At 46.4% G+C, this 27,828-nt stretch overlaps 1 protein-coding gene across 1 annotated transcript; it reads right to left on the reverse strand.

The window, feature by feature from the left end:
• Positions 1-3,824: 3,824 nt before the first annotated feature.
• Positions 3,825-27,701, reverse strand: VCP (valosin containing protein). Its single transcript, XM_073553129.1, has 17 exons — positions 27,471-27,701; positions 14,989-15,100; positions 14,730-14,902; positions 11,879-12,021; positions 8,899-9,029; positions 8,671-8,802; positions 8,487-8,589; positions 7,997-8,130; positions 7,773-7,908; positions 7,565-7,677; positions 7,260-7,424; positions 7,053-7,175; positions 5,837-6,049; positions 5,439-5,747; positions 5,184-5,339; positions 4,941-5,095; positions 3,825-4,525 (listed from the first exon to the last, which is right to left on the reverse strand). The coding sequence occupies exons 1-17, from the start codon at positions 27,485-27,487 to the stop codon at positions 4,423-4,425; spliced, it is 2,418 nt and encodes an 805-aa protein (XP_073409230.1). The 5' UTR covers positions 27,488-27,701; the 3' UTR covers positions 3,825-4,422.
• Between the last annotated feature and the right edge of the window lie 127 nt (positions 27,702-27,828).

Consider the following 27,828-nt stretch of genomic DNA (forward strand, 5'->3'; position numbering starts at 1 on the left):
TGACCTCATAAAGGTACAGTGGTCAGAATTGTAAAAATTGGCCCAGTCATGAACGTGCAAACCACCCTTGGTGGTGAAGGGGTTAAAAGCCACGACTACAGCAATGACCCTATATGATACCACACTGTCTCCTTGTGGGCAACAGCTGGAATTACAATCAGTCAAAACTGCCACAATTGCTGGTCTGAAAATTACCTGTGACTACATGGGGTCAAATAGACTGTAGAGATATTTGTACACCTGTGAGTGCGAAACACGGAAGTATAATTTACAAGGGACACAAAAAAAAAAAATAGAGATTTATGGGTAACTTTTCTTACCCCTTTCTGGGGACAATGGGAAAGAAAAACAGCAATTCCTTCAATTTTGTGTTTTACAACCACAGTTTTATGGTTGGCAGAGATATGGGATTGTACATGACAGATCCAAGTGTGGAAAGAATCTATGTTCTCATGGAGGGCAGAAAAAAACAAGCTCTAAGTAGGGAGGAGCGCACATATGTCCGTTTTAACGCCGGAGTAGGAACCAGCAGATGGCTGATATTTGCTCATGTGGGAAAACAGGAGTCATGGAACAATCTATAACCATGTAAATGGATTACAGCGAGCTATAACATGCTTTCCCCATCTGCTGTGGAAGCATTGCAGGTATATAGGGAACTGCAAGCAGCACCATCAGCAAATGTATAGGCTGTGGATCAGCTACTCAGGGAAACCACGGTACCTTCCTCATTACACCAACTGACAATTCCCCCACTTATGATGAGACAGATGCAGAATCGATCTCTGCTCAGGCACGGAGAATTGGGCCGCTGTAGTCACATATGCATGGTCCTCATCTCTATGATCACTGCAGGGACAGAACATGAATTTACAGCCAGGACACTGCAGCATGAGAAACCACTGATGCCCGGGTATGCAGCAGTAAAGGGTTTTTGTCCAAGTGTTTGTTGTTTCACTTTCTTCTAATATAAGATCAGTGGGGGTCTGCCAATCTCCCTCCAAACAGCTGCTGTCAAATAGGAGCTGCAGTTTTCAACAATGGCCAGTGTATGGCGCTGTGCTGTTTTACTTTTGTCCATTGCCCATCAATGAGGCAGGAGTCAGACTGATCTGATGTGGATCGGATCCTCTAGTCCCAGGATAGCAATATCAAAGGAGTGGCCAACCCCTTTAACCATTCCCACTGTCCAGCACCAGAAATCCGTCACCTACGCAGCATCAGTAGTAAAAGATAGAATGTTAAAAAAAAAAAAAAAAAGATATACTTACCCTGTCGGCCCCCAGAGTTCTCCCGGTCCTCATCGGCAACTTCCGGTCCCAGGGATGCATTGCGCGAATGACCTCTGATGACGTAGCATCACGCGATGCCGCTACGTCATCAGAGGTCACTCACGCAATGCATCCCTGGGAACAGAAGTTGCCGGCAGCGCCGATGAGGACCGGGAGAACTCCAGGGGCCGACAGAGGGTAAGTATATCCCTATTTTTTATTTTAATTCTATTTTTTACAGGAATATGGTACCCAGGGCATGGAGGACAGTCTCCTCTCCTCCAGACCCTGGGTACCATCCGCACATGAAGCGCTCACTTTACACATGGTGGGCATAGTCACATGCGTAAAGTGAGCGTTTCAAAGCAATCTATGGTGGTGGAATCGCCGCGATTCTGCAAATTAATGGACATGCTGCGGATTTTACCGCTATGTGATTCCACAGCAGAGAAAATCCCATAGGATTGCATGGGAATGTGTTTTGTTAGCGTTTAAGCCTTTCCGCAGTGTGCAGAAGTGTTAACGAATAGCCTACCGTAGCTCCATGCAGAAAGCATGGTGGGAGCCTGGATATAGATATTGTGTACATAAAAAAAAAAAAAAAATTTGGTCCAATGTTGATCCAAAAAAGTTAGTGTCTTACATATAATAAACTAGCGCCCTAAAGTGTTTAGCCTTACTAAACCTATTAAAGGGGTTGTCCACTACTGGAAACTCCTTCTAGATTCTAAATGTTTGGCCCCGATCAAATAAAAAAAAAAAAAGTTTACACTCGCCTCCCAGTGCGGTTTGTATGGCACGTGGTACCCAGTCAGAGCTGGCATCCCTGTCCCCACCTACTGTCAAATTGAACATGAAGAGGAAGTTTGAGATCAGCCCCAGCCCGGACTTCCTCTTCGACAGTGACACCAGCGCTGATTGGGTGCTGGGCCACACAAGAGCCCCCAGGACCTCGAGTGCAGACACCCCTGAAATGGCACCGGCACAGGAACTGAGAATAAGCTTTTTTAATTTTATCATGGCTAAACATTTAGATGAAGAAGGGTGTGTCTTAGTAATGGAAAATCCACTTTAAATACATTTAAAAAAAAAAATGACGTGGAGTTCTCCCTTTTCATAAGCAGCATAGGTAAAGCTGGTTAATGGACCCTTCTCAACCTAAAAAGAAAAGCCTGCAGACTCAGTAACTCTGTTGAGCAGTGTAGTTACTGATGTCACTGCAGTTTAGAGCTGCCGCGTCTGGCAGGAGCCGGCAACTCAGATTCTGCACTGCCACCAAAGGTCACGTCTCACCGGGCAATGACGTTACTGATGTCATCGAGCATAAGACATGAATGGCAGTGACCTATGAGGTGTCGTTCTCAGAATGCTCCATAGGTTGCTGTACAGAATCGCGGGCTGTCGTGGGACCTCTTATGAATTGCGTCAGAGCTGTGGGGATTTTTTGTTTTTATAAATTGATGAGGGAGTGTTTCTTGTGTATATTTCTTTACCTCTCCTGATATGTATTTCAGGTTAACTACTTCAGATTCAATGAACTACGTTGGATCTTCAGGTTTTTTTTTTTTTTTAAACTAAATTGATAAGGTGTGGGGGAGAGTTAAAAAAAATGAAACAAACGGAACAGTTTATTTTTGATTACTGGTTAGTAATGGGGGGTGTCTGATAGCCGCCTCTCCATTACTAATCCCTGGGCTTGACGTTAACGGACATTAGAAAGCAGATATCAAAACCATTACTCCAATTGCTACTGCACCAGGGCAATCTGTGAGAGCGGAGGCAAGGAGCCAGAATTGGTGCTTCTAATGTGAGGCACCAATTCTAGGGGGACTGAGGGCTTCTAGTTTTAGGCTGGGTAGGGCCAGATAACCTTGAACCTTCTCAGCCTATTAATATCAGCACACAGCTGTCTTTGCTGGATATCAAAAATGGGGGGACCCCAATGTCATTTTTTTAGACCCCGACCCCATTATAACCAGCAAAGACAAAGCAGGCAGCTGTGAACTAAAAGCCTGCAGCGACCAGCATTACCTTAGCTGGTTATTGAAAATATATCTACAGGACATCCTGCATCTCTTTATCCTATTCTGAGTTTGGGCTGTGAATTTACTGTACTTGGCTTATGAAATGTCAGATTTCCTTGGATGACATGCATGGTCCCTGTGCTTCCTCGCACCTATTGGCTTCCATTGGCAAGTGCGATCTGATTCTCGCAGAATGCTGCGATTTTTCTCTCTCATTACACTCGTTCGTGTTATACGCCAGTGTAAGCGAGCTGTCAGAGGGGTTTCCTGCAGCCCTGGATTTTTCATCGACTGTCGGTGGCAGCGGTGTGGTTTTTGCTCCAATAGTAGTGGCTGCTGCACACTGGACTGATGTCTGCGGCAGAACACAGTGACTTTCCTATGAGGCATGAGTGGTACATTTGCAGATTTGTAAACTATCCCTCCCATCTTTATAGAGCCTATGGAAATCCATGCACATGCTGCAAAAAAACACCCATTCAAATAAGATACTGATAGCACAACTGCAAAATAAAGACAGGACGGGACATCAGTGATCAGTCAGTTTATTCTCACGTTAGACGTCAACCTGCGTTTTTTGTTTTTATAATCCAATAACATTATGCCCAATACCAACATAAAAAAAAACCCAACCGTACGTCCTCGTCTGCAGCCGCTTAGACGTTGGTTATAGATGACGCATGCGTTTGTTGCTTGAACCTCCTTGTATGCGCCCATGGGATTATTAACCCTTTAAAAGCTAGAGGACAGCACTTGCATCCCGACCTCAATGGCCAATAAATGGTTAACCAGCTCAGCGTCTCTAAGGTCTCGGTGTTTGCAAACCAGAGAATGAAGGTTGTGAATATCAAGCAACAAAGTACACGTCTGCTCCAGGGGCTGCGGGTGCCACAAGACCGCCACATGAGCTCCCCCCACAAACGCTCTATGGGGAAGTGGAGAGAAGAAAAACAGTCGGCCTGTATCTTGAGAAACTGGGCACCCGTCTTCTCACACCCAGGTAACAAAACAAAAAAACAGAAGTGGGGTGTGCAGCTACGCTGTACTGACTGAGGAATGAAAAGCAGAGTGTCCATTAACGTAGGAATTTCAATGCTGTACAAGTAAGGACGGCACTGGGGGCTCATCTAGCCATAGAGGTCGTCTTCTTCTTCAGTAAAGTGGCTTCCACCAGATCCACCTCCGGCACCTTGGCTTGGACCAGCTCCTCCTTGGCCACCAGAAGGGAATCTAAGCGGAAATAGATCATGGTTATTCTAGGGTATAAATCGGTAAAGTACAAAAAAAAAAAAAGCACCACCTCAGCTCTACAGCAACGCACCAGCACTGCTACATGGGGAAGGAGGCTACCCAAACTCAGTACTTGCACCGGTCTCAAAGGGTTAGTCTGCTCTGCTTGCAGGTGGGGGCAGGCAATGTAATTTTTACACAATACCTTTTTCTGGCAGTTCCGAGTAGATGGACGCAGACTAAGCTGGACTACCAGCCCCCATTACACACATGACAGACAATGGAGTGGGAGGAAGTTCTCCTATGGTACTGCAGACTGACAAGTTACAACTTGTGGGGGTTCTGATAACCTTCACATATTTATTCCATTATCCCTTCCCAGAAGTCATCCGAGATGAAGCGAAGTACTAATTACCTGAAACTGCCAAAACCACGACTCTGCTGCAAAGTCTGTGCAAACATTTCGTATTTTCGGATGTCGTTGTCACTGACAGAACGGCGGGCAAAGCGCATGGCCTCCTCAAAGTGATCCCGGCGGATTTCAGGTACAGGGTCGTCTTCTTCCACCTCCTGCAGAGCAGAGGACATAAAAGGATGAGACACAGAACTAGATCAAAGATTAAAAAAAAGTCAAATGTTTGCCATTTCCCCTCCGTACCATGGCTGCAGGGTTTGTCTGTCTCTCCCGCTCTCGCCTGATTTCATTCTCGATGGACTCACGGATGGCCAGCTTACAGGCCCGCTGACAGATCTCAGTCAGGTCAGCACCAGAGAAGCCATTTGTCATCTTAGCCAGGAAATCAAGGTCCACATCCTATAAGGTAAAAAAAAATAAAATAAAAAAATCTTTAGATCTATATATTGCAAAAATACTACGTAAACCAAAATCCGTTCCATCTGGACGGTTACTTGCCTTGGCCACTGGGGACTTCCTCAGATTGGCCTTAAGAATAGCGATGCGAGACTTCTCATCAGGCAGTGGGATGTAGATGAGCTGGTCCAGACGTCCTGGACGCAGAATGGCAGGGTCAATGATGTCAGGTCTGTTGGTGGCTCCGATGATGAAGACATTCTTTTTGGTAGACATTCCATCCATCTCAGTAAGGATTTGGTTGATGACTCTGTCGGCGGCTCCACCACCGTCACCAATGTTACCCCCACGGGCCTTGGCAATAGAGTCTAATTCATCAAAGAAGAGGACACAAGGGGCGGCCTGTCGTGCCTGAAGCCCAGAAAACAAACATCAATGTGGAGATGAAGCCATGAAACTTCCCTTGGATGACATCAGCTATCCAGCCAATCAGCTCTCACCTTATCAAAGATCTCTCTGACGTTGGCTTCGGACTCTCCAAACCACATGGTGAGCAGCTCAGGGCCTTTGATGGAGATGAAGTTGGCCTGGCATTCATTGGCAATAGCCTTGGCTAACAAGGTCTTACCACAGCCTGGTGGCCCATAAAACAGCACACCTTTAGATGGTGTCATACCGAACTTCAAAAATTTGTCTGGATGTTCCACAGGATACTGAAATGACATAACGTTATGTTTGAGAAACACACAATTTACAGCATAAGTGTTGAGAAGGATCAGCTGTAAGGCAGTGCCCCACCTCTGACCTGTACTGAACTAGACTGTTATTGGAGAAGACACAGTGAGACCCCTGAATCAACATGTAAGCGACATATCCTCAGCAGTGCTGTGTGGAAGGTTTTACCAATGTATGAAGGTTCATTGTGGGCAAGACATCCTACACATAGGGGCCATACACTATAAAACCCGTGAACAGTATGATGTGCAGGAAAGGACTCACAATGGAAATCAAAACAACCCCCGAAAACCACAGGGGGTTGGAGAACGGACTCATGCAGGTCTCTGAAATGTAAATCCATTGACACCTTTATATCTGCTGTTTGTGTCTGCATTTCAGAGCAATTAGCATTTCTATCCATATGCAAATGAGGTGATAAGTGCTTTGGGTGTGGCAGAGCACCTCCCAAACCTCTGACTCCGGAGTTTTCTCGCGGCCCAGCACTGGCCGCTTTAACTTAATTGATGGCTTGAAGCTGGATTTCTTCACCTGGCATTGAACATTACACAATGAGCTATCAATCAAGCTAAAAAGGCCGGTAATGGGCGGGGGAAACTATCCTGGGTGGCATAGGTTTGATAACTGTGCTGTCACGCTCAGAGCACTTCACACCTAATTTGCATATACAAAAAAAATGCCAATTACTTGGGAATTCAGCAAGAAGTAAAAAATATAAAAGGTGTTTGATTTACATTTAAGAGACATGCATCCCCATATATGTGGGTTATTCGGGATGGGGGTTTACTCTTACTGTATCTACTCCCTTTAAGAACATACAACACCGAATCATTGATTTCACCTGCACTTAAAAATATGAAATTCATTTGGGTCATTTTTATGTAGACCTCATAACTATTTAGATCCTCAGATTAATAATACCAAGCCAGAAAAACTCTCTCTCCACACGTACATGTCTGTAACCAGACTAGTATTACCCACCTGCACCAGCTCCTGCAGCTCTCTCTTAACATCTTCCAAGCCACCGATATCTTCCCAGGTGACCTGCGGCACTTCCACCACCGTCTCACGCAGCGCTGATGGGTTGCTCTGACTAAGCGCCCACTACCGGAGATTAAAGAAATTATGATACTTTTATACCAAAGAACAAAACAGCGAACAGAGAGAAGCATTAATTTTCTTACATACCCTAAAGTCGTCCATTGTGACAGCCAATGAATTCATTACTTCAGCATCTATGGTTTCATCCTCCAGATCGATGAGGTCCATCTTCTTGCGAATCGCTTGGAGAGCGGCCTCTGAGCACAAAGCGGCCAGATCAGCACCGACGTGACCATGAGTCTCATTGGCAACCTATAGGACATAAGCAAAAAAAAAAACCCACAAGGTTGGCGATGACTACAAGAACGGGACAAGTACAACAGAGACGGTAGCAGCGTCTATCACATCTATTGCGTCTCCTCATATAGTCGAAGAAATTAGATATTCCTTACCTGTTCTAGATCAACATCATCTGACAATTTCATGTTCTTGGTGTGGATCTGTAGGATTTCCAGTCTGCCGGTAGCATCAGGGATTCCTATGTCCACCTCTCTATCAAAGCGGCCTGAAAGGGACAACATGTATAAATGGTCATCGATGGACAGGATAATGGAGCAGTACTGTCCAACCTCTCACTCCACCCATATCAATTCATCTTACCAAAGCGTCGTAATGCTGGGTCTATGCTGTTGGGTCGATTGGTGGCAGCCATGACAATGACGTGCGCTCTCTGTTTCAAGCCATCCATAAGCGTAAGCAGCTGGGACACGATTCTGCGCTCAACTTCTCCATGTGTCTATGGGACAGAAATTGTCACAACTACCGCAATTACCCGAGAATCGGCTAACGAAGAGTATCAACATGAAACGTGACAGGTCGCCTACCTTCTCTCTCTTAGGGGCGATGGCGTCCAGTTCATCAATGAAGATGATGGCGGGGGCATTCTTCTCTGCTTCTTCAAAGGCTTTGCGCAAGTTGCTCTCGGACTCCCCAGCCAGTTTACTCATAATCTCAGGGCCTGAGAACACGAAAAAAAATGATAAATCAGCGGACACGGAATAATCCAAGATATTGTTTCTTCAATTTCATATAGATTAAATCTTAACCTAATAAAATGCCAAATTTAGGCCATAACTATTACCCATCAGGATTCACTTTTTGGTCACATCATCTCATATAGCACTATCTGTGCCAGAGACATGCAGAGCAACAGACCTGCAGTCATAGCTAGCTCCTATATTAATGGCACTTAAGCTTTTTATATGAAGGTAAAATGGCCCACGCCTATTAAAATAAAAAACAAAATAAAATAAAATAATAAAAAAAAAAAACCACAAAATACTTCTCCAATAATAAAGGAACAGAAGATCTCACCATTAATGAGGAAGAAGAATGCACCGGTTTCGTTTGCAACAGCTCGAGCAATGAGGGTTTTTCCAGTTCCTGGGGGTCCGTACAACAAGATACCACGAGGCGGCTGCATTACAAGACAGATATCACAAGCCATCCACAACATAAAAGCACATCAAAAAATAAAATTAACAGTCACAAAAATTACCTTCACACCAATAGCCTTAAAAAGTGCCGGGTGTCTGAGCGGAAGCTCCACCATCTCCTTGATCTGAGCCAACTGCTTCCTGCAGCCCCCGATGTCATCGTAGCCCACTTCATTCAGAGACTCTTCCTCGTCCTGGTAAAATATAGTGTGAATTATGAAACACACGACGCGCTGCCAGTCCGTAAGACATGACAAGTATTCCCAGTAGTGACGGATGTCTGGTCCTACCTCCCGTTTAATAGGCTCTCCTTCACAGTGAATCACAGTATCTGGTGCCACAATGCAATATGGGCTGGGATCTGTCTCCACCACCTTGAATTCCACGGCACGCATGCCTCCGCGCACAAGGAAAATGTCACCTGTGGGACAACACCAGAAAAGTCACGACAGGCAAATCTGAGAGGACAAACATACAACGCCAATACACATGGAAAGTGTGCACCTTCCCCACTACCCGGCTCCCAACGTGAAGAGGCGCAATACAAGAGAATTCAGATCACATTTTCTTACAGGGATAGCCGACACTGATGGCCGATCTTCAGGATAGCATGTATCAGATCGGTGGGGGGGGTTTTGGAAAGTCAAGCATATGTAGCAGGTACACAACAGAGCCGTACACCGAGTACTGGTCGCTTTCGGGTACCATTCTAATCAATTAGAGACGAGATGCCGTACCTGAGAACATCCACTATGCTGTGTACGGAGCGGAGCTGCTCCGGCTGCTTATACAGTACCTCCAGTGGCCACAGGAGCTGGTAACAGCTCGGTGTTTATCCCAAGGATAGATCATCAATGCTGAAGCAACGGAAAACCATTTCCATTATAGCAGAACCCGACATGTAAAAGTGGACTCCCCTGGTCAAAATTACTGTTATTATGAACATTTGAGCAAGTTGAGGATGAAATGATCTCTAAAAGGCCTAAAGTTAAAGATGACACATTTCCTATGTATTTTAGGCAAAAAAAAAAAAAAAACCCAGCCGGCTCTAATTTCTAAAGCATTTTCAAGTGGCCCTTTCCTCAAGTTTAAAATGTAATTAAAAAATGGCATTTAATAGAAACAGTGGAGGACAAGATAAGGTCTGGAAAACCAAGCACAATTTTAATGAGAGCTGCTCATAGGATTGCAAGAGAGGCAAATCTACTTCAGAAAACTTTAGCAGACTCTGGAGTTGTGGTACATTGCTCACTGTTCAGAGACACCTGCACAAATACGGCCTTCATGGAAGAGTCCTCAGAAGAAAACCTCTCTTGCGTCCTCACCATAAAATTCAGCCTCAAAAGTATGCAAAAGATCATCTGAACAAGCCTGATGCATTTTGGAAACAAGTCCTGTGGATCGATGAGGTTAAAATAGAAGTCTTTGTCCACAATGATCAGAGGTATGTGTGGAGGAAAAGGGGCACAGATTTTCAGGAAAGAACATCTCGCCTTCCATTAAGCATGAGGGTGGATCAGTTTGGCTTTGGGATTGTGTTGCAGCCAATGGCACATTTCACCGTAGAGGGAAGAATGGATTCAATGAAATTTCAACACAATCTTGATGCAAACATAACATTATCTGCAAAAAAAAGCAGATGGCTTCCACAAATGGATAATGATCCTAAACACACATCTATATCCACAATAGATGACCTCAAGAGGCGCTAGCGGAAGGTTTTGCAATGGCCCTCACAATCCCCTGATCTGAGCATCATTGAAAATCTGTGGCTAGACCTCAAAATAGAGTATGAAAGATGACCCAGGAATCTCGCAGAACTGGAGGAATTCTCCAAGGAAGAATGGATGAAAATCCCTCAAAGAATAATTGAAAAACTCTTAGCTGGCTACAAAAAATGTTTGCAAGCTATGATAATTGCAAAAAGGGGTGTTACTACAAACCAACCATGAAGGGTGCCCAAACTTTTGCATCGGCCCATTTTCCTTCTAGTAATTTTTAAAATGGAAAAGATTAAAAAAAAAAATATATATTTTGCCTAAAATACAAAGGAAATGAGCAGTATTTAACTTTCGGCCTTTCAGAGATCATTTCATCTTCAACTTGCTTAACTGTTCACAATAGCAGTAATTTTGACCAGGGGTGCCCAAACTTTTACAGTCCACTGTACATGGATGTGTGGCGAGGATAGCAGAGCCCTCACTGGGATGTGAGTACTTTAACAAGATCAACACTTTCAAAATATCACAAATTATAGAAAAACAAAAATAAAATTGAGATATTTGCAGGTACTGACTTGCGTTTCAGCTGTTTAGGCCGGGGTCAGACTTGCGAGAAACTCGCACGTCAATACCCGCCACTGCCGCCGGCACTCGGATCGGAGTGTTCAACTGCATGTATTTCTATGCAGCTGAACGATCCGCTCCCGAGTGCTGGCGGCAGTGCCGGGTATTGACGTGCGAGTTTCTCACAAGTCTGACCCCGGCCTTATTCTGTTTCTCTGCCGTTAAAGCAGCTGCCAATGCTCAGTCGATCATGGTCTTGTACCTTTCCATCCTTTCTGCAATAAAACTCAATGTATATTGTTTCTAAGTTAGCGCCTCTGTGTTGCTGAGAACTATTGGCGCCTTATGTGACTTGTCACACAGTGGTTACAAGAGTGCTTTCATACCTGCGGCAGAGAATCAGATTATCCAAAAAGCTCTGCGGTCAGGTATGAACATGAGGATTGTAACATTATCTGATCAGCAATGACCAAGATGCCCTGGCTGTGGGCCTGGCACAGATTTCACTGAGCCTTTTTAGCGGTTTTTTCTTTTTTTGCACCATTGTGTCTCATTAGTTACATGCTTATTCACACTGAGATTTAGGTGACGGCTCCTGGTTTGCTCCTCTAAGATTCACTACGCACTCTGTCATATGCCATCCATCATGGATCTCGGTTCGCATTTGCACAGGACATCAGAGAGGTTTCTACATTATACAGCCATTTACTAGATTTATTCTGGCTCTGATCTCCTGTATTGCATTCACTGCTTATTAGGTTCACTGACCTATTATGCTTTATTGGAGCGGGCTCAAGCAGGAAGGTCAAATTTACCAGGTGCTTTTAGTTTTATTTTTTTCTCCTCATTTGATATAAACTCAACATCTGGTACATCCATTACTACACCTGAAGGTTTGGGAGTTCAGACCCATACATACAAGGAATAGCTGGATTGTCGTGTGCCCTGAGATCCGCCAGACACGAGCTTGTAAAGAGGTCTCTACCTTTTCTGATGGGTCTGTAAGCTTCCAGAAAGTAGGGCTTCAGGTAGACCTCAAACAGATTGCCAGTGATGCCCTCCACAGTGTCATCTATAGGTAAGACGTGGATCCGTTTCCCATACTTCACATCTGGACACGGCTGAATGCTGCACAAAAGAAGAGTAATCAATGTAATAAGAAGTAATACTCTGGCTCCAATCCACAGCTCTGGTGATCTGCATTTTGAGAAATGCAGTTGGTACAGTAATCTGATAAAACGACAGGACAGCAGCTCAGTAAAGTTGCAGGAGGGAACTGGACTACCAACCTGGTGATCAACCGCAGAATGAGAAATGCAGCAAAGGTAATTACTAGTGATGCGCGAACGTGCTCTGATAACGTGTTATCCGGACATCTTCAGCGTTCGAGTCCCTACGGCTACCTGTTTGTTAGGCTATACCCGCATGTGTTCACACTAACAGCCATAAATTATGCAGCCACAGGGACTTGAACATAATATACGAGCATGGCCAAGATGCTCGGATAACATGTTATCAGAGCACATTCACTCATCACTAGTAATCATTGTCTGAAAAAAAATATTTGTATATTAGAAAAGGCTTTCTGCTAATTTTAGTGACCCCAGCAATTGCTCAAAACACTGATGTGTGGGGCCCCTGCTGTATCAAATACAGAGCAGTGTAAGGGCTCAATAGTAAGTCTATAGGTCTGCACACTATTCTCACAGAGAGGTGTCAGACCCAGAGAGTTTATATCATGCCCGTACACCTCTCCGTGATCCTGAACGAGCTGCCAACTTCAGAGGGTTGTGAAAGATCGATGGGGGACTCATGACTCAAGACACCCACTGATCAGCAGCACCATGCAGCCCGTGTAGTGTATAAGAAGGTTTTCCAAATAATAGTTACCCTTTAGGCCTTGTGCCCACGTTGCTTTTTTGAAGCAGAATATTCCTGAGCTCACCCTCTCCCCCGGAAAACGCATGTGTTTTATGAAGCGCTTTTGTAAGCGTTTTTGACGCTTTTGTTAAGTGTTTTAGCATGCGTTTTCCTAAGCATTTTTGCAATACAATTGTATGTATGCACATGTTTCCGCAAAATTAATGAACATGCTGCGTTTTTTTTCTGCTAAGCGTTTCCGCAGCGGAAAAAAACACACCATTAGCACAACATGTGCGGATTCAATTATGATTACATGGGATGCTTTTCTTAAGCGTTTCCGCGGCAGAAACGCGCGTATAAAAGCGCTGCGGAAACGCTTAAAAAAAAAAGCAACGTGGGCACACAGCCTTAATCCCTTCACAACCTATTATGGCGCTGAACCCGTGTCTTTTCCAGCACGACAGCTGATATGATCATGTGCCCCTAACAGCCGCGGGTGGATCATGATTAACTTGCACTACCCCACAAATCTACGCCCCAGTCTCATGATCGTGGAGCACAGAAGGGTTGACATGACAACCGGGGTTCTGCAGAAGACCCTCATGTCTGTCATTGCACATCTCCTATGAACACCTGGCTGAGGCCAGCGTTCATTGCGGATGATCATTTCTGCTACACATAGAAGGGCAGAAGCTCTGCAATGTGTAGCACAAGTGATCGGATGATTGCAGCATCAAATATTTAAAGGGGACTAATGAACGTACTAAAAATTAGAAGAAAAACGTTTTTTTTTATATATAATATATAAAAAATATAAAAGTTCAAATCACCTTCCTTTTGCCCCATTCAAAAAACAACCAAAAAAAAAAAAAAAAAAAATCTGGTATCGCTGAATTCAGAAATCTCCGATCAAAATATAAACTAAATTAATCCAAATGGTAAACGACGTAGTAATAAAAAAGGAGGGAAAAAAAAAAATTCAAAAATGCCAGAATTACTTTTTTTTGCCTAAGGGTACCGTTACACCTAGCGATGCACCAGCGATCCCGACCAGCGATAGGACGTGGTCAGGATCGCTGGTGGTTGCTAGTGAGCTGCCGCACAGGCAGATCTCACCAGCGACATCGCAGGGGACGGGGATCGCTACTTACCTGTCAGACGCGGCGATCCTGCGTCTTCCTGCCCGGCTCCACGCGTCGCTCGTCGGCGCCACAAGAAGCGCCGCAGGAAGTGGCCGACGAGGAATGGTCCAGGAGCTTCTCGCGCGATCAGCAATAACCAGCGGGGCAGCTGGTCGGAGGTAAGTATCAGACACAGCGATATCGCTAGCAATATCGCTGCAACGTCACAAAATCGGTGACTTTACAGCGATATTGCTAGCGATATCGCAGTGTGCAACGGGGGCTTAACACTCCTTTCTCTTGCAGTACTACTATTATTCCGTGCACTGGTATTAGCATTTTTATTTTCCTTATTGGCTTAACAAGGTCAATAACTAAGTTACACATGATTAGTGAATACACTGACGTAATTTCTGACTATGTAGTGTCTGGAGAGATGCTCCAAAATCCTAAAGAAGAGAGGGCACCAGTGGCCTCATCTTCATGACTGGTTTAAGAAACACTATGCCCCGGAGTGTAAATTCAAAAAACTGTGCTAGGGAATATAAAAATGTCTCCCTCTCTGCAAGCTGCGGCCCCCATAATATTATACTGTCGTTATCCTCAGCACTGTATGGACCTGACAGTCTTTTACAAATTCCAGGCTGCCTATTAAAGTCAAAGCCAAGAAACAAGATGGAAGTTCCTCTGCCAAAATGTAAGGCAAAAGCAGAAGGCAAGCAGATATCCAAAAATGTACCAGCAGTGATGTGATGTATCACCCATGGCAGGAGGCAGACGTGATGGATGTCTCTGCAGACCGGGACGAGGAACCGCTAGGGTACCGCACTCAGCAGAGCTGATCTCACCTACCTGATAACATCTCCAAGCCGCACCCGCAGGTTCTTACGTACAACCCTGTTCATACGGATCTTCTCGTCGGAGCAAGTGTCATCAGACAGGACAATGCACACAGCTTCTCGCCTCTTCTTTCCCTTTAAAAGCACAGTGTCCCCTCGGAAGAGCTGAAGTTCATCCATTTTACCCTGAGAAAACATTAACCTGCAGTTACACATCCGATAAAGGCAATGCCCTAAAACTGCCTCCCAAACCATGGGAAACCTTCACGTACCTGGGACAGAGAGACCACGCTGTTGTCTTCATTGATCGCTTCATCTACAACCAATCGATTTGGTCGGCTTTTCTGTTTAAGAATTGCGGTGGATAAGTCATCGCCTTTAGATCTGTGCGGGAGGGAAACAAAAGATCATGACACCTGAGCTCCATTTCTGTAGAAAAAAAATGACAGGTTTCCTTATTTTTGTTCTCATCAATGTTCCCAGTCAGTATTAAAGCATTATAGGTGGGAGCCTAACTGGAGATCCCCCTCTATACAAAGAACAAGGGACCCAAAAACCATGTCCTGGCAATGAGACAAAATTGATGCTAAAATTTGCCCTGCAATGTCACCAAAAGGGCCAAAGACATCACAGTGTCAAATCCGCTGGAATTCGGGGCTGATTTTAAAGCAAAATGAGAAGCTTAAAAGAGAATATCCTCACTGCAGAGGTCACACAGGACGAGGGATGTACAGAAAGTGGACAGGCATTGCCACCATATGATCACCGGGAGAGGGCAGCAGTTTTCGGCAGTGGGTGGATGAGATTTGGTAAGATTTCATCCATTTTGCGGTTTCTATAACGTGCTGTGGATTTTCTTGGAAAACAGAAAGCACACAAATGCCATCAGTGCGTTATCAATGTGCCAAATGGATGATAAAACTGGACACAGCATCCAAAACGAATGACAACTGGATGCAGCACACTAGATTTTGCTTTCTCATCTGAATGAGGCCTGACACAGATGAAGGTTTTTGTTGCGGTGGGTGCCCGCACCATCCTCTCAGCTAAGTAGTTGGGGTGTCTGCTCACCCAGAGAAAGAACGGACAACAACAGTTGCGACTTCCTACAATCCTCAGGTGGAGATCTAAGCATGCCACAATAGATGGCTGTCGGCAAGCAGCCATTTGGGCAGCCTCTCCCATACACAGGAGAGCGTGCGTTCTCCATGAGCGCAGTCGTCAGACATGTCTGGTGAGAGTCCACCTCTGGAAGAACAAAGCAATTGGCAGATCAAAATCTGACATGTCTGATCAACCTCTCCACCAATAATCAGTTGGTCGGTGCTCTGATACACAGCATCGGCCGAACCCATCAGTAACTGTCAGACATTAGCTTAAAGGGAATCTGTCACCCCTTTTTTATGACTGTTAGCTGCAGGCACCGACACATCAGGGGCTTATCTACAGCATTCTGTAATGCTGGAGATAAACCCCCCCCCGATGTAACCTGAAAGAAAAACACGTTAGATTATACTCATCGGGGAGGCGGTCCGGTCCGATGGGTGTCGTGGTCCGGCGCCTCCCATCTTCATACGATGCAGTCCTCTTCTTTCCTTTCTCTCGTGGCGCAGGCGCACTGCTCTGCCCTGTTGAGGGCAGAGCAGAGTCCTGCAGTGTGCAGATGCGGGGAGAGGTCCGGCGCCTGCGCAATGGAGTATTCTGCTCTGCCCTCAACAGGGAAGAGCAGTGCGCCTGCGCCACGAGAGGAAGGAAATAAGAGGACTGCATCGTATGAAGATGGGAGGTGCCGGACCACGACACCCATCGGACCGGACCGCCTCCCCGATGAGTATAATCTAACGTGTTTTTCTTATCTTTCAGGTTACATCGGGGGCTTATCTACAGAATTACAGATTACAGAATGCTGTAGATAAGCCCCTGATGTCGGTGCTGGCATCTTTCAGGTTACATCGGGGGCTTATCTACAGCATTACAGAATTACAGAATGCTGTAGATAAGCCCCTGATGTCGGTGCCGGCAGCTAATAGTCGAAAAAAGGGGTGACGGATTCCCTTTAATGTGTATGGGGGCTGTACTGTGTGTACGGAAGACAAATGGACAGGTTGCTCTAGGACTGCATCAATGTCAGGAGTGTACAATGAATGTCACTTCTATACAGGGGTGACCTTTAATAACCTGATACCAGCAGCACAGTCTGGGGGCCTCTACATGGGCCTAAATCAAGTAACAAGAACACTTCAATGATGTCCCTGATAGAAAGTACACTAAGAGGTAGAGCAATAGGAGACATCAGTGACCACCACAAGCCAGAGAGGTGTCTAATAAGAGCCCAGATCTGCACAACACGGGAGATTGATGTGCTCCTATATAGGATCTCTGTCCTCACTCTGTAGCTACTGTACATGATGACGTGAATATTTACAGGGACCCTCTTATATTTCCTATCTGCATGAAGACCACGCTAAGTACTGACAGTGGAGCCCCCCACAAGGTATTGTAAGGAAGGGCGGGGCATGGACATGACTGGGGGGGGGAAGATCATCTTAATACATTAAGAAAAAAGCCAGGACAAAGTAACAGGTTCTGGAGCTATGGAGTGGTGTGCTGATATTCCATGCTAAAGGAGATTTCCAGGGTCACCAGGTACAGTCAACTGCGCATTACTCATCCTCCCCGGGTCCGGCACTGAGTCTCTGACGTGACTCTCAATGTCTGCTACTGTCTACAGCACTGACGTCATATCAACGGCCCTGCAGACAATCAGTGAGCTCAGCAGCTCTGCCCTAGTAGGCAACACGAGTTGATGAGCTTACCAATAGGCTGCAGTGCTTTCAGTGATGCTACTGCTGCAGACAATAACACACTGAGCAGAGGGCGCAGTGCTGAAAACTGGGAGAATGGGTAAAGAACAGGCTGTTTTATTTGTAACACCAACGACCGGGAAGGGACTTTCTGGTACCAGAAATCCCCTTTATCATGCGTTCCTCAGGGCTGTGGAGTCGGTAAGCCAAACCTGCGACCGACTCCTCAATTTCCCTTCCACCGACTCCGACATTTATTGCTTATATTTAAGTGAAAAATGTATTGTAGTACAATGTGAACATCAGACACTTAATCACTTTTATGATACAATAATCAAGACATTTAGATAGAACATAATATATATTTATTGGAATACAACTTTAGAACACAAAAAACTGTAATAAATTGTAAATATGTAATTATACATATGTAATATATGTAATACACTATGTAATATCGAATATATATATATAAATATACAGTATATATATATATATATAACACTATGTAATAAACTATGTAAGTGGTAAAAAACAGTTTTCAACAAAAACATACTAAATAACATTTGTGCAGTATATGAATTTGTTCTAAGAAATAGAATTGCCTCCATCAGATCCTCCCTCATAGATGACCTCAAATCTGACCTAATAATTTTAAGGCTAGAGGATAACCTCTCTACAATAACTTGGGTTGGAGGCAAAGCCGTAACCACATGGAACATCTCTAACAATTTCCAAGTATAAAGGAATTGCCTCATGCAGTTTTGATGAACGGTTGAATTTTTCTATTTCTTTGAGAGCAAGTGAAACATTTTGCTGAAATATGGTCAATCTGCTTGCTATAGGAGACGGAGTGAAATCTTTTTCCTTGCGGCAACGCTTTGCCTGCTCCATGTCATCCAAATACTTGTCAAAGTCAAACTCCTCATCTGATGAGGATGAAGATATGGCAGCAGTAGCACTGTCAGGACCCAAGTCCTCTTGCGCCTGGCAGTCCTCCTGTAGGCCATGCATCCTAACTGCTACCTCAGTCAGAGCTTCTTTTCCTTTAGTAAGCTGTTGATCATCAAGCAGTATACGATGACTCGGGTCCACATAAACAGCTACCAGAAAAATTTTATTTTCCAATAGCTGTGTCTCTCTCCCGATTCATTGAAGCAGAAATGCCATCTGCGATTAAATCTCCTCTTTGGGACAGGCAAAATAGCAAGTTCTTCCACTCCCTTATGAAAATGCCAGGAGTTAAATCCTCAGCTTGTAATTTTTTAGTCACGGTAAATAGGTGATTAAGCAATTCCTTCAATTCAACCACCTGTGTCCACTGACCTTCATTTAGGGTTACCTGAGGGTTCGCCATATGTATAAGAAACGGTTTTAGCCAGGATTAAAACTAGGGGGGGGGCAGAACCTCATACTGTTCCGCAGAATCTCATACTGCACACGCACACCTCAGCTGCTGCAGAACCTTATACTGCACACCCCTACACTTGAAAATAAAGCCTGCACCTTAAGATGTGGTGGGGAATGCAGTCTATTTATTCCAACTATCAATTAATGTTGATGTGTTACTGAAGACGAGCAATGCCTGTCCTGGGCGTCCTTTTGGGCAGCTATGAGGTGTACCTGACTGGTGCTTAAAAAAAGGAGTGTTAAGGGCATGTCACACTAAGAGATATCGCTAGCAATATCGCTATAACTTGTGACGTTATAGCGATATCGCTATGTCTGATACTTACCTACAACCCGCTCCTTATCGCTGATCGCGCGAGAACAGGCTGGACTGTTTCTCGTCGTCAGCTTCCTGCGGCGCTTCCTGCTGTGACGACGAGCGACGCGTGGAGCCGGGCGGGAAGACGCAGGATCGCCTGGTGTGACAGGTAAGTAGCGACCCCCCGTCCCCAGCGATGTCGCTGGTGAGATCTGCCTGTGTGGCAGCTCACTAGCGACCACTTAGCGATGTACCAGCGATCCTGACCGCGTCGTATCGCTGGTCGGGATCGCTGGTACATCGCTAAGTGTGACAGTACCTTAAGTCTGTGTGCTACACGGCTTTCATTCTTTTTGGTACAGATAAGATATGGATAGACAGATATGGATAAATTGTAAGCTTGCGAGCAGGGACCTCACTCCTAATGTCATTGTTTGAATTGTCTTAACTTGTATTGAATTTATTGTCTGTACATGTCCCCGCTTAATTGTAAAGTGCTGCGGAATATGTTGGCGCTATATAAATAAAAATTATTATTATTATTATAGATAGCAAAAGCAGATTAGAAATCTGCTCTATTGAAAACATTATCTATGAGCTCAAAAACCTTTCAGGTGATGCGGTTTTTTAAAAAGCTGATCTGCTTTTGCAGCTGAAAAATGTATCCTCAAAAAACGCAGCAAAAACGCTGTGTGTGAATGTAGCCTTAGATCAGGAATAGAACAGCCATTTATAGGACATTTCATAACTTTCCCAAATTCCTATGAAAAAATATTCAGCACATTCTACATTGAACTACTGTACCCAATTTATTATATATTTTAGGAGTCGGACCATTTTATACCGACTCCACCAAAATGAGCTCCGACTCCACAGCCCTGGTTCCTATATGCAGCGTGAAATGACCGCCAATCAGCAACCTGTTTGCCTGCGTCATGAAGCTGTTAATCAAAACACTTTAACTACCCCAAAATGGTATCAGTAAAAATATAATCTCGGTGCGCAAAAAAATAAACACTCACCAAGCCCCAGATCCCGGAAAATGGAGACACAAACAAACTTTTCAAACAAATTTTTGAATTTTTTTTTCACCACTTAAATAAATTACATTATGTTTGGTATCTGCGTACGTGTACTGATCTGGAGAATCATTATGGCTGGTCAGTTTTACCATATAGTAAACATAGTATATAAAAAAAAATTTTTTTTTAAATTTCAGTGCACTTTAATTTTTTCTTCTCATTTTCTAGTACACTATACGGTAAAATCAATGATGCCATTCAAAAGTATAACCTGTCCTACAAAAATCAAAATCAAGCCCTCATACTGCCGCCATATTGACGGAAATATAAAAAGGTTATGGCTCTTGGAAAAAAGGAGAGGGAAAATGGAAAAAAAAAAAAAATGGTAAATGGCCCCAGGGTGAAGGGGTTAAAGGACATCTATCACCACATTTGACCTATCAAAACTATTAATATGGATATACAGGTTACATAAAAGTCCTAGGGGGCAGAGTTATGTTCCAGGCACCATTCCCCCAGAGCCTGGAAGAGGTCAGCTATACACAGGAGTCAGATATCAACATGTCATTTTATTCAGCTTCCTTTGACCTGCAAGCCCATACAGATGGCTCAGGAGGGTCAATCCTACTGACAGATTGCCTTAAAAGAAGCACTCCTCCTCCCCGCAACAAAATTTTTATCCTTACTATATTGCAGTCATCATATTATATAGCACTGTGCACTTACAATTGCTCATTTTGTCTTTGTAACAGCAAATTCTTCTTTTTTCCATTAGGTCTATGACTGACAGCAAATGATTAAAAATTGACTAGCTGAATCCTTCCAAGATCTATGTAGAAACAGGAGGTCAAATTTCCCTGCAAGAATCATAAGTCAATGTTGGCAAGGGAGGAGCATCTGGGTCAGGGTTAGGGTTTGAATAGGGGAATGATAAATGCAGGTACAAGAGACTTCCTGTTTCTACACATAAAAGAGAATAATCAGCTGGGTAGAATGGAGAAGGAGCAATTGTATGTAGACAGTGCTATACAACATGGAGACTGCAATATATTAAGAGGATACAAATTTATGGGAGGAGGAGTGCTTCTTTAACAGCTTTAGACTGGCAGAATGATCAGTAGATCGCTCCGTGCACACAGGCTGCTGACACGGATATCGGCAGCACAGGCCCTGATAACACAGAACAATGTATTGGGTTTTTTTTTTTTTTTAGACAAAACAAAAGATTCTACAAATGCTCATTCCTGATGACTTTACAAAGTATATGCACCTTTTCTCCTCAGTCACTTATCAGCGCGCGCACAAGGAAAAGAGCTGCAGCAATTACAGCTTGATCCCAGGGGGCAGGGAATAACTTTTGCTGTGCCTGCCCCCTGCCCCACCCAGAGGTAGATGCACTTTTGCTCTGTTGGGTGCAATTGTTGATTCGGAGGGAAATGGAGGGGAAGTGGAAGCTTAATTGTGTTCAGTCTGGCTCTCAGAAATGAAAGTGAAGCTGAGCAGATGCAGCAATGGCCACTCCCAGCTCAGCTAGTTACATGGCAAACAGTCAGCTCCACCCGGCAATGTAACCCGAGTGCCCATAATGTACAGGGGTCACTGCAGCACAGAGGACCGCAGAGCAAGGACACCGATAGGCCTCAAGGCTGGAAGGAACAGACTGAGAAGGGGGAATAGCGGATGAGGCCGGACACCTGTACGGCTGCATTTACACCAGACTTTACTGTATCTATAAGCAGCATGCAGTTCTTCTGTGAATTAAGGCATCTGTAGAGCAGTTTTGACCAGTGCAATTACATCAGGTGAAACATTCCCCTAGAGGAAGCCAAAATGGCAAAACCCACTGTCAGGCAGAGAATTTAATGTGCCACAGGTGAAAGCAAGAACTCTCTCCATTGAAGTAGTCTGTCTGTGCTGCACACATTCCTGTACACAGCAGTCCGTCTTGTCAAATGTTCATAGGCACTGATCCATGACTTTACAACTGATGCCCACCATCACTGCACCCACACAGTGGGCATCTCACATCAGAGGTCTCGCTCCTGTCACACAAGGCTGTGATGTTCAGGAGCAAAGCTTAGTATCTAGATGTATAGTCGGTGGACAAGCCCATCAGAACTAATAGACCAAAGTGGAGAAGAGCATCAGACAATATGATTGTGCTACACCTGCCGCAGACTATGGGTATACCCAATGCACCCAAGGAGAGGAGCGGCTCGCAGTCCCCACATCCTGGCCGCCATGCCGACAATAACCCATCACATCATTAAACTGGAAACATTTCCTTCCATTACAAGTGAGAGCAGGGATCACTCCCTGTAATGCAGTGTGTGAAGGGGTTTTCCAGGACTTGCCCAGCTTTACAACTTTTTTCACATTTCCTTTATCATTGGCAGCAATTCACATGAGCTGTCTGCTGTAGAAACATCCACTGTCCTGAGCATCCAGCATGTTCTGTCCATTGTCCAGGCACCGGCTGCTGCCCCCCACTGTGTATACAGGGTAACGCATGCTCTGCTGTTATATGGAGGAGTGTAACCAGGAGACAATGACAGGCTGGATACATGTCCGCAGGAAACCAGAGCAGATCCATTACATGACACCAAGATATCAGATCTCTGAACACCTACCCGGGACAATGAGAGGTCGCTCACATGACTGACAACTCATGACTGTTGTATATAGTTTAGACTATGGGGCACTCACTGCATTTGGTGCTCTGAAGAAAATAAGTTTAATCAAAAATAGCAAACTTTGGCACTCAAAAACTGGAAACTTTATTATATAGAAGATAAATCCAATTATTCTGACCTATATGAATACAGATACAATTCATTGACGTTTCAGCATATTTGTTGTCTTTTTCAAGATATATCTGGGAGGTATGGGGTCGCCAGGTGCGAGGTATCTTCTGCCGAAGTTTGCGATTTTAGATTGCTCTATATAGTTGTCAGCTGCGTCTAGTGAAGCACGGAATAACAAATGATCTATGTTATTCAAGACTGCCGGTGTCAGTGGGACCGGAAAAGCGCTTGATGGCTATGGGGGCCGTAGATTTGTCGCCAACCAGATGATGTCAGGGGAGGAGGTTCGGCCTGTCTGAAATGCAATACCCGATCCTTTTGTTTTCAAGATTCTACAGATGACAGAGAGGTCTGCCAGAGGCTGTCTCCTCTCACCCCGGTGTTGTTTGTATGGGGGACAGCCCAATCATGTGTATGGGGGAGTGGGAGGGATGTGTGTCTGTGTATTAGAGGGATAGCAGTCTCGTGTGTGTGTGTGAGGGGGGAATGTGAAGGATAGCAGTCTCGTGTGTGTGTGTGTGTGTGTGTGTGTGAGGGGGGAATGTGAAGGATAGCAGTCTCGTGTGTGTGTGTGTGTGTGGGGGGAATGTGAAGGATAGCAGTCTCGTGTGTGTGTGTGTGTGTGTGTGTGTGTGTGTGTGTGTGTGTGGGGAATGTGAAGGATAGCTGTCTCGTGTGTGTGTGTGTGTGTGAGGGGGGAATGTGAAGGATAGCAGTCTCGTGTGTGTGTGTGTGTGTGAGGGGGGAATGTGAAGGATAGCAGTCTCGTGTGTGTGTGTGTGTGTGTGTGAGGGGGGAATGTGAAGGATAGCAGTCTCGTGTGTGCGTGTGTGTGTGAGGGGGGAATGTGAAGGATAGCAGTCTCGTGTGTGTGTGTGTGAGGGGGGAATGTGAAGGATAGCAGTCTCGTGTGTGTGTGTGTGTGTGAGGGGGGAATGTGAAGGATAGCAGTCTCGTGTGTGTGTGTGTGTGAGGGGGGAATGTGAAGGATAGCAGTCTCGTGTGTGTGTGTGTGTGTGAGGGGGGAATGTGAAGGATAGCAGTCTCGTGTGTGTGTGTGTGTGTGAGGGGGGAATGTGAAGGATAGCAGTCTCGTGTGTGTGTGTGTGTGTGAGGGGGGAATGTGAAGGATAGCAGTCTCGTGTGTGTGTGTGTGTGTGAGGGGGGAATGTGAAGGATAGCAGTCTCGTGTGTGTGTGTGTGTGTGTGTGTGTGTGTGTGTGAGGGGGGAATGTGAAGGATAGCAGTCTCGTGTGTGTGTGTGTGTGTGTGTGAGGGGGGAATGTGAAGGATAGCAGTCTCGTGTGTGTGTGTGTGAGGGGGGAATGTGAAGGATAGCAGTCTCGTGTGTGTGTGTGTGTGTGTGTGTGAGGGGGGAATGTGAAGGATAGCAGTCTCGTGTGTGTGTGTGTGTGGGGGGAATGTGAAGGATAGCAGTCTTGTGTGTGTGTGTGAGGGGGGAATGTGAGGGATAGCAGTCTCGTGTGTGTCTGGAGGGACAGCAGTCTCGTGTGTGTCTGGAGGGACAGCAGTCTCGTGTGTGTCTGGAGGGACAGCAGTCTCGTGTGTGTGTGTAGGGGGGCTGGAGGGACAGCAGTCTCGTGTGTGTCTGGAGGGACAGCAGTCTCGTGTGTGTCTGGAGGGACAGCAGTCTCGTGTGTGTCTGGAGGGACAGCAGTCTCGTGTGTGTCTGGAGGGACAGCAGTCTCGTGTGTGTCTGGAGGGACAGCAGTCTCGTGTGTGTCTGGAGGGACAGCAGTCTCGTGTGTGTGTGTGTAGGGGGGCTGGAGGGACAGCAGTCTCGTGTGTGTGTGTAGGGGGGCTGGAGGGACAGCAGTCTCGTGTGTGTGTGTAGGGGGGCTGGAGGGACAGCAGTCTCGTGTGTGTGTAGGGGGGCTGGAGGGACAGCAGTCTCGTGTGTGTGTAGGGGGGCTGGAGGGACAGCAGTCTCGTGTGTGTGTAGGGGGGCTGGAGGGACAGCAGTCTCGTGTGTGTAGGGGGGGCTGGAGGGACAGCAGTCTCGTTTGTGTGTGTGTAGGGGGGGCTGGAGGGACAGCAGTCTCGTTTGTGTGTGTGTGTAGGGGGGGCTGGAGGGACAGCAGTCTCGTGTGTGTGTGTGTGTGTGTGTGTGTGTGTAGGGGGGCTGGAGGGACAGCAGTCTCGTGTGTGTGTGTGTGTGTGTAGTGGGGCTGGAGGGATAGCAGTCTCATGTGTGTGTAGGGGGGCTGGAGGGATAGCAGTCTCGTGTGTGTGTGTGTGTAGGGGGGCTGGAGGGATAGCAGTCTCGTTTGTGTGTAGGGGGGCTGGAGAGAGAGCAGTCTCGTGTGTGTGTAGGGGGGCTGGAGAGATAGCAGTCTCGTGTGTGTGTGTAGGGGGGCTGGAGGGATAGCAGTCTCCGTGTACATTACCAGCTTTAGGCTGACCACAGACATGAGATACGTATCTGCAGATCCTGCTTACATTAGCATCTTCTACGCGTGGTACAACCACCGCAGACATGAGATTCTGTGGTCTGCAGATAAATCTCGTTTTTATGGCCCACTGTGACACCTCATCACCTATGCATAGGGTATGTGACGAAGCTGATTTCTGGGCATCTGCACCTAGATATGACCAAATGCACCCCCCTGGTACAGCATCAACTTCAGCACTCTGTGGCAGCTGGACCAGGGTGGTGCGAGCTTCCTCAGCTGGAACTCGAATGCCAGCATCTCTTGTGAATATTATAGGCCACCTGTGAAGACAGGAGCCTTGTAAATATAAGAGGTGTCCAGGACGCCTGAATTAAGTGCTGGCCGAAGAAGTTAACACTGCCTTGGTCCGTCTGCCACGGAGTACCAAAGTGGACGCCAGAACATGTAGTGCCAATCTAGTCATCTCTGCTGGTTCCATCACTGATTCCAAGAATGGACTCTAGTGAGAAGGTAGAGATGTTGGACGTGTACACGGTCGCTCCAGTTACTATCTCTATGGTAGTGATGGCTGAACGCTGTGCTCAGTTCCCCATCAGTCCCAAAGACAATGACTGGCGCGCCAGCGTATTCAGAGTTCTGGTGTCTGGATCCCAGCAGAACGACCGCCGCCGATCAATAACTTACCAGGCATCCTGCAGATAATGTATTGTTCAGCTGCCAAAGAGCTCTACTGACTTACTGTCCACACGCATGCTCTGTTCTGTGGAGCACGCATGTGTTAGTCAGTAGGAAGAAGCACATCTAGCTGCAGCTATTTTCCCTCAGGGCCAGCAGTGATGACCCCCCATCTGGTGACCAGTTGGCATACAATAAAGGAGATATAGTATAACTATTAGAGTTGGTGTGAATCAATTTGCAGGAATTGGGCCATCGCCCCAGTCAGTGATCTGTGTACGCTAGATAGAAGACCTGAGAGCCGCCTGCAATCTTGATTCTTCTTTCGACTCGCTGGCCTGGAGCGCTCGCTTGACGGAAGCCCTGAGGGCCTCCTGCAATCTTGACTCTTCTTCCAATTCGCTGGCCTGGAGCGCCAACAGGACGGAAGCCCTGAGAGCTGCCTGCTACCACGACTCTTCTTTCGATTCGCTGGCCTGGAGCGCCAACAGGACGGAAGCCCTGAGAGCTGCCTGCTACCACGACTCTTCTTTCGATTCGCTAGCCTAGAGAGCTCGCTTGACAGAAGCCCTGAGAGCTGCCTGCTACCACGACTCTTCTTTCGATTCGCTAGCCTAGAGAGCTCGCTTGACAGAAGCCCTAAGAGCTGCCTGCTACCACGACTCTTCTTTCGATTCGCTAGCCTAGAGCTCGCTTGACAGAAGCCCTGAGAGCTGCCTGCTACCATGACTCTTCTTTCGATTCGCTAGCCTAGAGAGCTCGCTTGACAGAAGCCCTGAGAGCCGCCTGCAATCTTGACTCTCCTTTCGATTCGCTGGCCTGAAGCGCCCATGGGATGAAAGCCCTGAGAGCCGCTTGCTACTGCCTGGCATCGGTGGCTCTTCTTTCGATTTGCCGGCCTAGAGCGAGGTCACATGAGCATAACTCCACAGCAATGACTTCTCACCAGGCCGGCGAATCTCAATAAGGGCTGCCTGATGGCGGGAGGCGAGCGGCGGCTCTGGGACTCCAGTCCAATGGGCACAGATCACTGTCGAGGCCGAGACCCCAGGCCCTGACATCTCTAGTGACCCTGTGATGTGCGCGGCCCTTATAAAGTGTGAGCACCTTGTGTGGCCCCCAGGGGCCCTCACTGGCTCGGGCGGATAGAGCCCCCAGGATTCGGGCCTACATGACACAGCAGGATGCTGCGGGCCGGGATGACTAGGCCGCAGTGGAACCGGCCCCGGGCAGGGCGCACACTGGCCTTCCCCTCACAGGGGTGAGTCAGGTGAACAGGCCCCGGCCTCCTCTGCCCCGCCGCGGCCTACCGGCGCCCCTCACTTACTCTGATCCGGAAGCCATCCTCAGTGTCCGGGCCGTGCGCCCCGCCGCCGCTGACGAGCTGGATAGTGAGGAGTCCCGGGATTCTTCGCTTGTGTCGGCTGCTCCGCCCCCTGACTCCGGTACACGCAGGCGGTGAACGTTAGTCGCCCGGTGTGTATCTCTCTCACTGTGTGACTGACTGCGGCGGGGGGAGGAGCTAGCGGCACGGCAAAGAGCTGCGTCATTCCCCGCCAACGCGCATGCGTGCAACTACCACCGTCCAATCAGCGGTTGCCAAAAGGTTTAGAGGCGGGGATGAGCCTAAAGTCACGTGGTGAGAAGCCCGCCTTACGAGTCTTACCGGCTAACCGCATTCTATT

The sequence above is a fragment of the Dendrobates tinctorius genome, unplaced genomic scaffold, assembly GCF_039654945.1.
Source record: "Dendrobates tinctorius isolate UK_male_01 unplaced genomic scaffold, ASM3965494v1 ptg000197l, whole genome shotgun sequence".
Classification (NCBI taxonomy): domain Eukaryota; kingdom Metazoa; phylum Chordata; class Amphibia; order Anura; family Dendrobatidae; genus Dendrobates; species Dendrobates tinctorius.

Coding starts and splice junctions, on each gene's coding strand:
- VCP (XM_073553129.1), bottom strand. Junction 8,131..8,486: donor ATTCTTCTTCCTCATTAATG/GTGAGATCTTCT, acceptor TCGTGTTCTCAG/GCCCTGAGATTATGAGTAAA. Junction 6,050..7,052: donor AGCTGCAGGAGCTGGTGCAG/GTGGGTAATACT, acceptor ATGTCATTTCAG/TATCCTGTGGAACATCCAGA.